The sequence below is a fragment of the Musa acuminata genome, chromosome BXJ3-6 (genome assembly GCF_036884655.1).
Source record: "Musa acuminata AAA Group cultivar baxijiao chromosome BXJ3-6, Cavendish_Baxijiao_AAA, whole genome shotgun sequence".
Classification (NCBI taxonomy): Eukaryota; Viridiplantae; Streptophyta; class Magnoliopsida; order Zingiberales; family Musaceae; genus Musa; species Musa acuminata.
The window spans coordinates 8,994,371-9,009,249 of record NC_088354.1 but is presented as its reverse complement, the minus strand read 5'-3'; the positions used below and the strand labels follow the sequence as shown (position 1 = coordinate 9,009,249).

Below are 14,879 nucleotides of genomic sequence, written 5' to 3'. Positions count from 1 at the left end.
ATGGGAAGCGTAGAACAGGTTGCTGGAGATCAATTGGCCGAAGGAGGTTTCCCCAAAAGAGGGATCAACGAGCAGAAAGATGCCTTCCCACAACACAACATCTGCCCTTTCTTCTATGCTTCTCTTTCTCGGAATCAGTGACGGTCTATCCAATACCCAGGAGTTAGCTCGTGGATTACAGCGACCCAAAAGCATAGAATGGATTGCTGACCCGCACAGTGCACGGCAACAGCGTGCGTTGTTGACGCTCCGTGTCTTGGAATCAGATCCAGACTGGAACGATACAGCGCAGCAGCTGTTGATGAACAAGAAGAGAAGTGAAGGAAAAAAGAAATGATGGGTTTTGTTTGTATTGTACAGAGCAAGAGACACATGTGATGGGAACCTTTTCCGCTGCTGCTCCGCAGCTTGTCTTCGTCTCGCTTTGTCGTAATCGACAGCGTGAGCATGGCCATCATCACGTTCCTCTCCCTCGCTTCTCTTGCGCAGAAGCCGCCCGTTCACCTCCGTCCACGGAAACCATTATTCATGACGCAGGCACTGCACCACAAGAATCCGAGACCTTTTTAGATTTTGGTACCGAGTAATATAATCTTTACTTTTTCTCTTTTAACGCCATGGGAGGCTGCACCACCGCTGCTTGGCAATACTATTCCGCTCATGAGTGAGATTCTACTGATTATACACCCGTCTGCTGCCCAGGAAAAGGCAGGCTTGCCTTATCAAGTGTTTGTAAGTATTCCAGCGAGGTCGGTTAGGATGGCCATGGACGTGTGTGAATGAGAGAGAGAGAGAGAGAGATAGAGAGGGAGGACCACGGCCTCCATGAGCACCCACACCATGTGGAGTTCCGGGCGTATGATTGATGCGGTAGGGAACAGTGAATAGTCCATGGAAGGCTCTGAATCCATGGCCATTGGAGATGCAGCAGAGCATGTAGGGCCTGGCACAGGAACACAAATGTAAAGGAGATGATGATGTGGAACTGGTAATACGACCACAGAGATACATGGGAGGCGGTGAAGACACGCCTGGCTGCTTCGGGCCACCGTCGATAAGGGTTTCGAGGTGGGGAAATGATATCTTGCATTGATGGCAGAGTGTGGACGCAGGATAACGCAGGTAGAAGACAACGCAAGATGTCAGGCGTGGCGAAGACACCGACCCACCGTTGCCGAAACGATCGCGACCCTCCAAATCTACCGCCATCATTACGGGCACTGATCTGGTGGGACCGGGTCAGGTGAGCCCCCACGGCACCGTTGCGGGCCACGGTGGGAAGCATGGGGTGTAATTGTCGAGCGTCATCTAATCCCTGGTATTACAAGTCTTTGAGTTCCCATTTCGCTTTCACTTTTTCCTCCATCCTCACAATTGCTAGCTGCAAGAGAAGAAACTACCTACGCTTCGGCTAAAATCTTAAGATTCATCTACTTATGGTCTCCATTCCCCTTTTAATCTTTCAATGTTCTATTGTAAGTTAATTTTGCAATCTGTATTATTTGTTGAATATTATATGACAATGGATATGTGTCACATGCTCTTGATTAAGTTCCAACTACAATTAGCCTTTTTCTAGCGTCATCCATCATCATCATTATTCACAAACTGGTTAGTGAATTCTAGTAGGGTTATTAGGATTTTGTTGATGAAGGTTGTAATGAGCAACAGTTGAGATTAGGTGGCCTTGGCTTGTCTAAGATATGTTGGGTAATAAATCACAATCAAACGAAGCCATTAAGCATTTGGTTCCAAAAAAAAAAAAAAATTCCATGCTCATCAGGACAAGTACAAACTTTGATGAATATACAGTTAATGACCACCATCATTTAATTTATGGGAGTATTAATTTGACCCTCTCTCTTAACTGTTCTCATATGGTCCACGCTCTTATGACACCACCAAAAGAGCACACATATAGTACATGCAATACTTTTATCCATATGAACCAACTAAAAGTGATTGAAGCTTATTGGTAGATGGCAAAGCTATCATGAAATATATATCATATGAGGACCTAAACCAGATAATTTGTGAGCATCCAAAATAGAAAGTGTAAAATAGAAGAACTCAGCGGACAAGTAATTGATTCTAAAAGATATTAATATCCTGTGCAGTAATTGAGTGACAGAAGAGGGTTAGGGTTAGGGAGTAAATACCAGTGAGATTGGAAGTCATTTTGTTGCCCCCTTTGGCTTTGCAAGCATATCTGTAGTTGGTTTCCCATGGAAAAACATGTCCACCATTAAACCATGTTTCCAATCTCTCCATCTCAATCAACAAAATGTGGGCCAACATGGCAGCTGTTTCTGCTTTAAGATGAAGCCCCCCTACCTATCTCCAGAACAAATCAAGTACCACTTATTTTCATAAGCATGAGAAGGATATGGAGATAAGGACTAGAGAGAGAGAGAGAGAGAGAGAGAGAGAGAGAGAGAGAGAGAGGAGAAAAAGAAAGTACTTGTGATAGTGGTCTCCTGATGTGTTAGATAGATCATGTGAGCTCCAAGTTAATCCAGCACCAAACTGCTATCATTTTGAGATGTTGGGAAGTGATGCTGCACCCTGTATCGTGAGTGGCTTTGCTGCCAGGTTGTTCCAGGGTACATGACCAGAACAGCAGGTCTCTTTCAGGGAAGCTTTCGACACAAGTTGCTTTCAAGTGCCTTCGATTTGGAGTTGCTGCCGTCTCCATTTCACACAATCATGCCTGCCCGGTTTGTCATCTTCAGCCTGAAAGATATCCCCCAACCTCCTCCTTCCCGCTCACCATCTCTGCTTTAAATGGGAGGCATGAGGGCAATTATTGTCCCCATCCACTGTTAGTCCTGATGACACAAGTCATCCACCGAGTCCTGCAACTTTCTCCATTTCCTCATGCCCACCCCCTGGTGGTCCTCAGAATGCGATGGTTGTTCAAGAGTTGGCCATTTGCAGGGAATTCCTTCAACCTGACATGGATGGGTGAAGAAGATATGACCAATTCATATTATTCTTTGAGGACATGACATGGACTCATAACAGCCAGCATGATGCTGTCCCCATATCCTTGCAAATCTTCACATCTTGGGCTTGCCGGTTCGATGGCCATTTTCTTAGTACCAACATGTAGGGATCTAACTTCTTACTGTAATTGATCTTATATACTGTTAAAAGGACTTTCCAGAGCATAACAACAGCCTATATACTTAATCACAAGGTAAAAATTTCCAACCTTTTGTTGATTAGTTGATGGACAGATGAAAATGATCTATCACTTATATATTTACTAAATAGCTATGATATGCAGAAAAACAAAAAAAAACATGCCAGAGAAATATGTGGAAGATTATTTTCCAAGTCTCAAATCACATCTTAAGACAGGAATAAAGCTTTCTTACTGCTAATTGGTATACACTGCAATCCAAAAACTTAAATTTGCCCCTAATGTCACTCAATATACCCCCGAAACGAGTTAGGCTGCCAACACTTTTGTAGCCGATACTTGCGTTTATCTCGCCTCAGACCCATTTTTATCTCCGCTGCTGCATACCATCTAGAGATACGTATACTCGAACTAGACTTTATTTCTCAACCTTAAACATGCAAACGAGGGTCTATGACTATAAGTTCAGATCTAGATCAAGCACTCCCTTATGATTTAAGATAACAGAAATGTTAACTCATATTCCAGGTCTACATGCTAATTCTGAGCCCCACATGCCTAAAGCATCATGCTTGAAGTGCTGGCGGTGTACACACGATTCTAGATTTCTTAAGAGGTTCATATATCAAAGTGCGTACCTAAGAATAAGAGAGAACTCTGATTGATGTGATACATTCCTAACACTTGATGCCAAACCTCCAATGGGATGAAGCCCTTTTGCCCTTTGCTCTTGTCAACCAGCTTTGTTTCTTAGCTTTTGGTAGAGGATTCCTCCATCTCCCCCACACTCCCCCTCTTTTGCCTTTGCCCAATTCCTTCCTTTCTTTTTCACCCACTCTGAAACTTCGGATAGGATTCCAAGCTCTCACATCTCTTTCACCAAAAGACTTCAGCGCATTCTCATGTCCTTCTGACTCCTCTTTCGGGATGCAAAGAGTGGTCATCTCATCTTGCTGATCTGGACACAGATATTTGAAAGCAATGTGATGTTGCCCTTTCAGAAGGCCATGCCCCACTGCTTGTGATGTGTTCTGCGGGGTCAATATGGGTGGGCAGGGCAATTGTTTCCTTCCAGCCCTGTCACAGCACCTGTTCAAAAGGGGCATCTTCAATTCCAAGGTCTCCTTTTAGTACAAGATAAAGAGTAGGTCTCGGGAGAAATAGACTGGTGATGACAAAGGTGCTTGAAGCACTTAAAACCGTGTGGTTGTGCAACAATGAACAGAAAGAAGACGAACAACGAGCAGTATTTTGACATCGAATGCTATTATATAACAGTACGATCACTCACTTGCAAGCTGGAAAAATATTTTTGAAGCATAAAAGTAACATCGATATTTATTGAGGTAAGACTGCGTTACCATAAAGCGAAAAAGAACTCCAGCTAATTTATTGACACGTTACCAAAAGATCTTCACCGTCATGGATAATGGTCCTCAGTGCTTATGGGAACCAAGTAATTCCAGCAATGGATGATCCTACTCCACGATCAGAAACTATTTTGATGATAAGGCTCGTTGCAGGGCTTGATGATATCTGGTAATCAGAACTGCAAAAAGGACATAATCATTGATGGAAAACAAAAGAATTTCTCCATGAATGCAAATTCTAATAGAAACAGTAACTAGAGTGCGCGATTGGCTCCCCAAATATCAGCTGTTTATGGTGCGAGTGACTGCCAAATGTTTCAGAAAACACAGCGGAACGTTAGAGTTTAAAAAGCCAATAAAATGCAAAGAAGAAAACCTGCATGAAAGTATAATAAATATTAGTTAAATCATGATCATGGACTAAGCTTCCGGTCATATTCGGGCCTCATGCAAGAGAATGGACTAAATCAATAAACTCAATTTCTAATCCAATTTTAGGATGCAAATAAGATTCATCAAGCATACACTTTAATTAGCTCAGCATATCTCAAACAAAACCTGCAATGATATCGGTAAACTTTCATTGAGAAAATGAAATTATGACGACCTAGAGGACAGGATGATCACTGCTTTTAAGAGTCTTCTAAGAGTCTGCATTACCACTTCTTTTTCTTATTTTAAGAACTACATTGCATCCTTCATGATAAACAAGTGCTTGTGTTTGCTCGCCAGAACTAGATATTTCAACACAAGATATTTAATACAAAATAAAATCATTATGTAATCATGCCTGTGACAGAGAGAAGTGAAACGGAGTCCATTATAGGGACCGGTACGGCGATCTTGATTCTCCAGCATACCTATCTGTACATGTTGGAGGGTGGTGAAATCCATAACAAAGACTCCTCAGATGGTATATAGTTGAAGCTCCACCATGCAGGTTACAAGCAACATAAGTGTTAAAACAAAATTAAGATGAAAATCAAACAGAAACTCAGAAGACAATAGATGAATGAGAGGCAATAAACAATAGTTGGGGAGTAGCTGTAACAATATAGTATTAGCCATGTTAAGAAATAGGATTATAAAGTTGTAGTTTTACATCTTTAGACCAAAGGATGAAAAATCTAAATTTAAGCAATAATGCTCCAGAGATAATCGACTTCGTCTTGTCCCATAAGATGGGAAATTATGGCACAAATAAGAAACCAACTCAAACTATCATTGCAAGTACACTCAGAACTGCTAACAATAAAGACACTTTAATGTGCATAACCTGATGATGCATTGCTCAAATTATACACTTCAATATATGCTGCAAACACTTCAATATATTCCCCCACTGACCTGTTATTGTTAATGTAAGAGAAATTGGAACTGGAAGAAAGGTGTTGAATATCAAAATTAGTTAAATTGGAAGAAAGATTAAAAGGACTTCCAACTGGAAAAAAATCCTAGTTTCGAAAAACATTAAGATTCTTATATAATTTAAAATAAAGACAACTAAACAACTTATCCAAATGCAAATCACGAAATCCATTCACAGCCTTTTGTCGGAAACTCAAAACTCTTCCTTTTTGTCAAGCTCATATATTGTTGAATTAAACAAGAGAATAATTTTGTCAAAGATAATTATTGGTTTGAGCCCAAATTTAAGTTCATTGCCATAGACAGTCATAATTCATCAAGGAAAAAAAAAAGATCCTTGGTAACTGACTATGGTTTGAAGAAAAAGTACATATATACACATTACGTAGATGGACTAAGAGTTGGCAATGTCCCGACAATTTGACTTGTGATTTCCGACTATGGCGATGTCACATACACTAATAAAAAATTATGCTGTTAATACACATAATGCCCCAACTATTTCATGTCACGGGCCACTAACTAAAGTTTCATTCATGTTCATGATACAAAATGGCTTTAAAACACTGCCCAAGAACAAAACTCTATCAGGAAATTTGTTTGATGCTTGGGTTCAGCATATACCTTAAGCAGTCAAAGATCACCATCGACTAGTATTTCTTTCTAGGAACTCCACTGTGCCTCACATTGGCTGGCGTTCTCAAGTCAAACCTGGAAACCGCCCTCCAGGAATCGTTCCGGGCTTATCGTAGGACTTCCAAAGTGCACTGATACCCTGTTAAAGGTTTTTATCTAGGACGAAAATGTGGTGGGGTTTCTCATCGGATCCTCCCTATGGGGAGCCAATGTGAACATCAACGGCCGCCATCCGACGCCCGCGCTTCTCTCTCCGCGCAAGAGGGTGATGCCTGGACGAAATAGAATTCAAACCCCAGGGTTTCTAGAACTACCGAAAACCTTAGCTAAAAGTTTCCGGGTCAAAATCGATGTATAAAAAGAGACACAGACGAACACCGACACTTTCCATGAAAGATCCTGAAGAATCGAATGACGGGATTAATAGTTCAACGATTTAGGGTTTCGATATCATTGAATGGAGAAAATAAAGAACTCCAAGAACAGAGGAAATGCATACCAACTTGAAATCGATCGACTCGATCTGATCGAGGCGCCTCGATCGGAACATTCTTCATAGTAAGATCGCGTAAAGTTGTCTTGAGCCAAAATGGAGCACCGAGAGAGGGGAGAGCTCAGCTTCAGATCCCCAAAACCGCATCGTATCGAACCTGAACAAAGTTTACCGCCATTGCAACCTCATTTGAAATATATATATATATATATATATATATATATATATATATATATATATATATATAGTTTCATTTTAAGATAATAATTTTACTACTTGAAACATTATCCAATAAATTTTTAGAGTAAGATATGATTAGCGTGTGATGGTAGCATACTAAACCCATTTACTAAATATTGATAACTTGAAATCTTATTCAACAATTCCTAACGCTTGTCTTTGCAGCAATAATAATAATGATATTAGTCATAAAACGATCCATGTCATCCGTAATTGACATCGGATGACGCGAGGTCAGCTGTACTTGTGTGGGATCCACCTCTATCAACCAATCGGAGAACGTCTTTTCGTCCTGCCTAACTCGACTTGTCGCACGCGTTCCCATAGTGGGTTGGTGGAAAGGATAGAGTTGAGCAGTTCCAATGTGCCAGTGAAGAAGCACAGAGAGGCGTTTTGGCAACAAAATTACAGCTCTGAATCGTGAAGCAGTACACCAAAAAGCAAATAGAAGTGTTTTCGGCAACAAAACTACCGCTCTGAATCAAGAAATGATTCCGTCCGCGGCGCGAAAATGCGGGTCCTCGTGCGGTGTTTTGGTAGGGCCCGCATGTGAGCCCCACGTAAGTCCCTTATCTTGTACCAATGATCATAAGGGTGCCTCAGCGGGTGACGACAGACGGGCGGTTAAAAGTATTACTCGTGGGAAGCTCGCTGCGTTCCGAGCGACCGCCACCCACCCAAATTGCTCCGTCCACGAGTAGAAAGTACGCGCGTAGTGTCCGTGTTTAGGTGGTCCCCTGGATGAGACTCTCGAAGTTTGACTTGGGACTGATGGTTTTGCGCGTGACCCACCGGAACTCGTGGGTCGCGGCAGTGTGGGAAATAGCACTCACTACGCCCATTGTAATGGAAACGCCATTATTTTAATCGCCGAGCGGGATCGCGCACAGGCGTCTCCGCTTCCGTGGTCCGCCGTCTCACAACCACTCCTTCTTCCGTCCACCGATCCACGCGATCTCGTCCGTCGCCTTCGGCCTTTCTTTGTTCTTCTACGACCCCTTCTGGAATCCTATCATTCATTAGATCGTTACGCCCTCGGCTATCTGCGATCAAGACAGCACCCTCGGGTTTCAACTAGTTCCCATGATCGAAGACCAGGTAATACCCAGATCGATCGTACTTTTCCTGCTTTTTCTTGTGTTGCTTTGTGTTTTTTGCCGTAAAAGAGTGTTCCATGTCTCTTAGGAAATTGAGATTATGATCGGTCACAATAATCTTTGGGATCGGGAAAGCTACTTTGGCGTTGGTTCTCGAGTAATTCGATTCAAGAATCCTTAGTAGTTCCAATCGGTACGGATTTCTGGTTGCTACCATTGAGCTAATTCATAATTGGTCGCCTTGTGTGCACTATTAGTTATCGTCTTTGTATGCTATTGGATGCGATTAAGTTGATCATGTTTGATTGATTTAGTAACCATTAAGCTCGATTGGATCATGACTTTTTGTAGGCTGTTTGACAAGACAGAGCAACTATCCTTGCAAAAGGGTCCTTTTCGAACTTTCTTCGAGATTCATGCTCTGTTCACTAGTAGTTTATACTAGCTGCATAATCTTGCTAGTGGCAGATATGGTGAGACTTAATAGTCCATTGTTTACCGTAGTTCTGATTGTCTCTTTTGTATTGTTATGATGATATTATGATACGGTAGAAGTTGCTGGAACAGTTTTGCATCAAATTTGGGTGATCTCTTGAAGATTCTAAAGCATGGCTATATGGAAATATCCTCTGCAAGGATATGTCCTCAACAAAGTTGTCATCTTGAAATCCAAATTCGACTCGCTATTTGTATACATTGTGTATTGATACTTGGACAGTTAAAGCCTTAGTCCAGTGAATAAAGTTTGTTAGTTCCATGTACACTAAATCAAGCCATTCTTGAATCTTGAAAATGTTTTATTATGACTGACATTCTTCCTGGCCTTAGCAACTTAAATAAAAAAGTGAATTCTAAGACCCCGAGTATGCAAAACCAGCACTAAGCGTATAATGTCCTCGAACAATTCTTCTTCCAGTAGTTACTTATTATGCAAGGAGTAGTATAGATTGGAAATGTTACAAGTTCTCGACTTGTCGGTAGAATGAATCAACAATCTTTGCTGAGCCAAAAGGACATCAGCTGCGACTGGTTGTTCTGTGAAATATACTCGTTCGCTATGCTGGAACTTGTGAATGCTTAACTTCTAAACTTGAGTCCTTCTAACTGATTTAAGATTCTGTTGCTTCTAACTTCTAAACTTGTGAATGGTTAGCTACGCTGGAACTTTTATATCCAATTATAACCAGGCTTTGATCTAGTGGCTAGTTATCCTCTTCCTCTGAAGAGGTTCTGTGCTCAAGTCCTTGTGAGAGTTGTGCCCTTGGACTTTACTAGGTATTTGAGGTGGGGGTCACTCCTCCCCGAAACTTGGTTAAAGAGAGTACCGCTGATTTTAAGCAAACCATCTTTCCTGTGAAGTAGCTGCAATTTTCATATGATGTTCTTTGTCTGAAGAACTAGTCATGTCTTTCTACATGTCTCTGATAGTTTCTCTTAGTTCTCTGAAAATATTTTAGCAAGCTCTGCTACAACAAATCCATCAACACATGCTATCTCTTTCTACCACTTCAACAATGCAGCTGGCTATTGTTCTGTAGTTCACTTTTTAAATTATTACATGCTTCTTCTTAATCTCATGCTCGTTTGTGGGATATAACCATGCCAATTTTTTCATTTGTTTTTCTAAATTTTTTGAACTTAGCTTCTTTTCTTTTTCTTTCTCAGAACTACTTGTAGCTATATTATAATGATTCATCAATTTCTATCAGATATTGGCATTATTGCTTTTGCTGCTAATTTGAAGCATCCAAACTGCTACAGATCAGAAGGTTATAGCTTAAGCTGTTTATGCATGTCCTCTTGTATAGATAGGGCACTGACATGATAGACATTCTAGCCCTTGCTGACATTGTGTTTTGTGATCACAGCACTATGGTGTTTGTCGCAAACTGGCCTGAATATGTCAATCAGCTTAGGAAGCATCTTGGCTTTGCAAACTGCAATTTTTGTTCAGCACCTTGTGTAAATTAGGAGAATACAACATGTCTATGGTAAGGTCTGCAGATTCATCTACTGCCTACGGAGAGTCCAAACCTTATGCACATAAAGGTGGTGGTGATAGCTTACATATATCTAGGCAAATATTAAGTGCAGATAAACGGATGTACCGTAATGGGCCATCGTGCCATTCAGACTTCACCAATTCATCTTCAGAAATGATGCATGTTGGTCCACTTCAAGCATCCACATCCACCATTCCAAGACTCTATCTTCAAGTTCCTTCAGCTCCCTATCAACTGATGGCTAATATTCACTCGTCTATCACATTGGAAAATCCTTACAGCTCCTTCTTTGAAGCAGTTCAGCATCCTGATTCCTCAGCAAGTTCTAACATCTCGCATCAAACCTCCCACTCTTTATCTGACAATCTAAGTTCAGATCATGAAATAGACTATGGTGAGGATGAAATTAGGTTAAAGCTTCAAGAGATCGAGCAGGTCTTACTGAATGACACTGATGAGGATTTGGTGGATTCGTACCAGATAATGGGAATTGAAGATGATTGGGCTGAGCCTATCAAGGACCTATTACTTACAAAGTCACCAAAAGAGTCATCATCGGATTCAAACGTCAGCTGTATTGGAAGCAATAGAGAACCTAGAACCCCCAAGCAGCTACTTTTTGATTGTGCAGCTGCGATATCTGAAGGTGTCACGGAGGAGGCACAAGCCATCATAGCTGAGCTCCGTCAAATGGTTTCAATTCAGGGGGATCCTCCACAAAGGCTTTCAGCCTACATGGTGGAAGGTCTTGCAGCTAGAATAGCCTCTTCAGGACGAGGCCTTTATAAGGCTCTAAAATGTAAAGAACCCCCAACTTCAGATCAGCTTTCAGCGATGCAGATTCTGTTTGAGGTCTGCCCATGTTTCAAATTTGGTTACATGGCAGCAAATTATATAATCATAGAAGCTTTCAGAGATGAAGAAAAAGTTCATATCATAGACTTTGACTTAAACCAAGGAAGTCAATACATAAACTTGATACAAACTCTTTCAACCTGGCCGCACAAACCACCACACTTGAGGATATCTGCAGTGGATGATCCAGAGTCAGTGCAACGGGCAGTTGGAGGCTTGGAAATTATTGGACGGCGCCTTGAGAAGCTGGCAGAGGAGCTTGGTGTCCCATTTGAATTTAGTGCAATAGCTGTGAAGAGTGGAGATGTAACACCTGGAATGCTAGATCGTCGACTTGGGGAGGCACTTGTGGTTAACTTTGCATTTCAACTGCATCATATGCCAGATGAGAGCGTATCAACGGTGAACCAAAGGGATGAGCTGCTTCGAATGGTGAAGGGCCTGGGACCAAAACTGGTCACAGTTGTTGAGCAGGATATGAACACTAACACAGCTCCATTCCTCCCCAGGTTGTTTCTCCTACCTCTTTACATTATTTTTCTATAATTTATTCTTTATTCCACTGCCAATAAATTGTTTTCTTTGTTTGCAAATGTGCATAATTCTTTTCTATTTCCTTTTTCCTTATGAGCCACTACTTCTTTCCTCCATAAGTATTTATACCTGTTGCTTTCGTCCCATGTATATACTTATCATAATCTATCTGCAGTTTTTATTTTTCTCAAAATCTTGAACATACAAAATGATAGGTTTATGGAGGTCTACAACTATTATTCAGCGGTTTTTGATTCACTCGATGCAACTCTTCCGAGGGATAGCTCAGACCGAATGAACGTGGAGAGGCAATGCCTTGCACGAGACATCGTCAACATCGTGGCCTGTGAAGGTGCTGACCGCATAGAGAGGTAATCCTGAAAATATTTTTGTTATTAGCTTATCTAAATATTTGGAATTTTTGACGAAACATCACATTACTAAGTAAAACAACTTCCAATTCCAACCAAAAAAAGGTACGAGGTTGCCGGAAAGTGGAGGGCAAGAATGACAATGGCGGGGTTCGTCTCATGCCCATTCGGCACCAACGTCAATGGATTGGTACGAGCATTGTCAGGATCCTACTGTGATCGATACAAGATTAAAGAGGAAAGTGGGGCACTTTACTTCGGCTGGGAGGACAAAACTTTGGTTGTCACCTCAGCTTGGAGATGAAGCTTTCTTGGTGGCATTACATGTGGTAGGTATCACCGTACTAATCCTTGATGTGAATAAGAATCGTGAGATCTGCTCATGCGAATACATATCTGACCCCGATCGCGGTTGGTGTGACGTAGAGGTATTCCAAGATCAAGAGGTATACCAATATTGCTTTGGTGAACCAGAAATAAAGACATTTACCGGGTTCTTCCCTTTCATACTGCCTCTATTGTGTATGCTTACTTCTTATTAGACTGGATGTTCATTCTAAAAATCGACAGTATTCACTTAATTAATACTTGTATTAGCTTACTTGACTAATTATTATTACATGTTAGAACATTTCATTAATATGTTGACGGTGCATTTGGTTCACTTTGTTCGGCTTGACGTCTCATCATCTTGTGATGTACTAAACTCGGTTTTTATGGATTCTCAGTCCATAATTTTTCTCGAAAATGTGTAAAGATGTTTCTATCGAATCTCATCTTTACGGCTTATAAAAAATGAAAAGCTTTTGTAGTTGATTTATCATTTGTGTTGTTGCTCTGAAACTTTTCGAAGGTTAGCCGTACCACAAACCTTCTTCCATATCAACTTGTGTTCTTCCTCTATAATGTCTAGCTCATTATCGAAGGCGTCTTTATAAGACATCTCTTCTTCTGTATCAAGTTATATTCTTCCTCTATAATAATTCCCATTCACTTGTCTTTCTCCTTTCGAAATATATTATTATTTACTACTGACTTATCATTTGTTAATTATTTACGTGATCGAAGATTTTGATTAAAAGACAAATGAAGAACTTTCCTTTTGTCTCACCAAATGTGTTTTCTTGACTTCCTCTTCAGACGTACCCATTAAGATAGAGCGAGAGAGAGAGACAGAGAGAGAGAGAGAGACAGAGGCCGCCGGTGACATCAAGACTGTTGCTTTAGTGGGCTGGTAAACAGGATGACCGTCCGATCCGTTCAAACTGGCCTCACTGCGCCGGCTATCGAACGCCATCCATGGAGGAACGCGCACACTTCAATTTTTCCGTTGACTGCATTGACCTTTACTTGTCAACGCATAGAGTTTGACTCAATGCAACTTGAAATCCAACCCCAGGTTGAGCTGGCTATGAGTTGTCTGAGATTCAACGTGTAGTCAATTCCACGCGGATACAAATTTAAATCGGATTTTATGTTAATGTGAATGCATATGAATCCTATTGAAAATATATATTATATGACATTAGGATATTTTACGACTAATAGCATGATAGGAGGATTCCAAATCATTCAACTTCGATCGAGATTGGGCAACATAATTACCGTGTCACCATAAATTATCAACAAGCAATATTCTACCAAATCTTTCCTAACAATATAATATGAAAAAAATATCAGAGATAAACACTCTTATGCAAAGTTACATAGCTTAGTACATCGATTACTTGGGAAGATTGTTAGGAAAGATTAGGTGATAATGCTCTTCTAATACTTAAATCGATAACAGGTTTACAGGATTTAGTCAAATATTAAGATGAGAAAATAAAGGAGCTCGAAAAATGTATTCGAAAGGCCTCTTGTAATATGTTGGAGTTACACGAGTCATTCGACTATTAATAAACCGTAGGATCGCATGTCGAACTACTCAAGATACGATTAAGGAGTAATAATCTTTATCAAGTGTTACATGGCCAATCCGATGGGGTCAACATTCATTCTTGTCTTATATCACCGATCAAATGAGGATAATGTGTCGATATTTGCCTACAAGTCATGCCCCTATTTTAGTAGTATTAACTTAGATAACAAGATTAGATTCAACATCTTGGATTATTGATCAAAATTAATATTATCATTAAACATAAAATATTAAGCAAGATAGCATCTTATTAATATATAAAAAGTTAATAGTTGAGTCATATATAATATATTCATGTACATATATCCAAAAGATATGGAATAGTAAAATTAATATGTAGATACGTACTTAAAAATTCATATAGATATTCATATAGATATTACTCGACTCCCTTCGACTGAACGCCTACCATATGTGATCCCATAATTCAACAATTTTTTTCTCACAAAGTAGAATATCCAAAATATGTATACTACTTAGCGAATTTCTCCATTTTGAGAAATCACATATATATATATATATATATATATATATATATATATATATATATATATATATATATATATATATATATATATATATATATATATATATATATATATATATATATATATATATATGTCACTTAATCTAATTCATTCACTTCCCAACACCGATCTTACGATCGAATCAACCTCTAACCAATTTGACTCTTCAACGCAAATGGGATAGCCAGCATTAACATTATTATAGAAAGACCATGTAGAAATAAAAATAAATAAAAAGGACTATCTCTTGGAGAGAGAGAGAGAGAGAGAGAGAGAGAGGGTGACCACAACCTTTTGAATTATAACGACGATCACGTTG

The 14,879-nt window shown here is 40.1% G+C and overlaps 1 protein-coding gene and 1 long non-coding RNA gene across 7 annotated transcripts; one reads left to right on the top strand and one right to left on the bottom strand.

Annotated features, from left to right (window-relative positions):
* Window positions 1–318: 318 nt before the first annotated feature.
* On the bottom strand, window positions 319–6,932 carry LOC135640359 (uncharacterized). 2 transcript variants are annotated; one of them, XR_010497288.1, is made up of 5 exons: window positions 4,550–6,932; window positions 3,784–4,234; window positions 2,462–2,951; window positions 2,160–2,334; window positions 319–540 (listed from the first exon to the last, which is right to left on the bottom strand). It is a non-coding gene; the product is annotated as an uncharacterized LOC135640359 (long non-coding RNA). The 2 variants fall into 2 exon arrangements; XR_010497287.1 differs by having other exon boundaries at window positions 3,784–6,932.
* A 1,187-nt stretch (window positions 6,933–8,119) lies between these two features.
* On the top strand, window positions 8,120–12,776 carry LOC103987582 (scarecrow-like protein 1). Of its 5 annotated transcripts, none has more exons than XM_009405920.3 (6): window positions 8,120–8,350; window positions 8,438–8,542; window positions 10,059–10,118; window positions 10,218–11,716; window positions 11,957–12,112; window positions 12,218–12,776. In XM_009405920.3, the coding sequence occupies exons 4-6, from the start codon at window positions 10,332–10,334 to the stop codon at window positions 12,414–12,416; spliced, it is 1,740 nt and encodes a 579-aa protein (XP_009404195.2). In that variant the 5' UTR covers window positions 8,120–8,350; window positions 8,438–8,542; window positions 10,059–10,118; window positions 10,218–10,331; the 3' UTR covers window positions 12,417–12,776. The 5 variants fall into 5 exon arrangements, with proteins under 5 accessions (XP_009404195.2, XP_009404196.2, XP_009404194.2 ...); XM_009405921.3 differs by lacking the exon at window positions 10,059–10,118 and adding an exon at window positions 8,701–8,822; XM_009405919.3 differs by lacking the exon at window positions 10,059–10,118.
* Window positions 12,777–14,879: the final 2,103 nt, after the last annotated feature.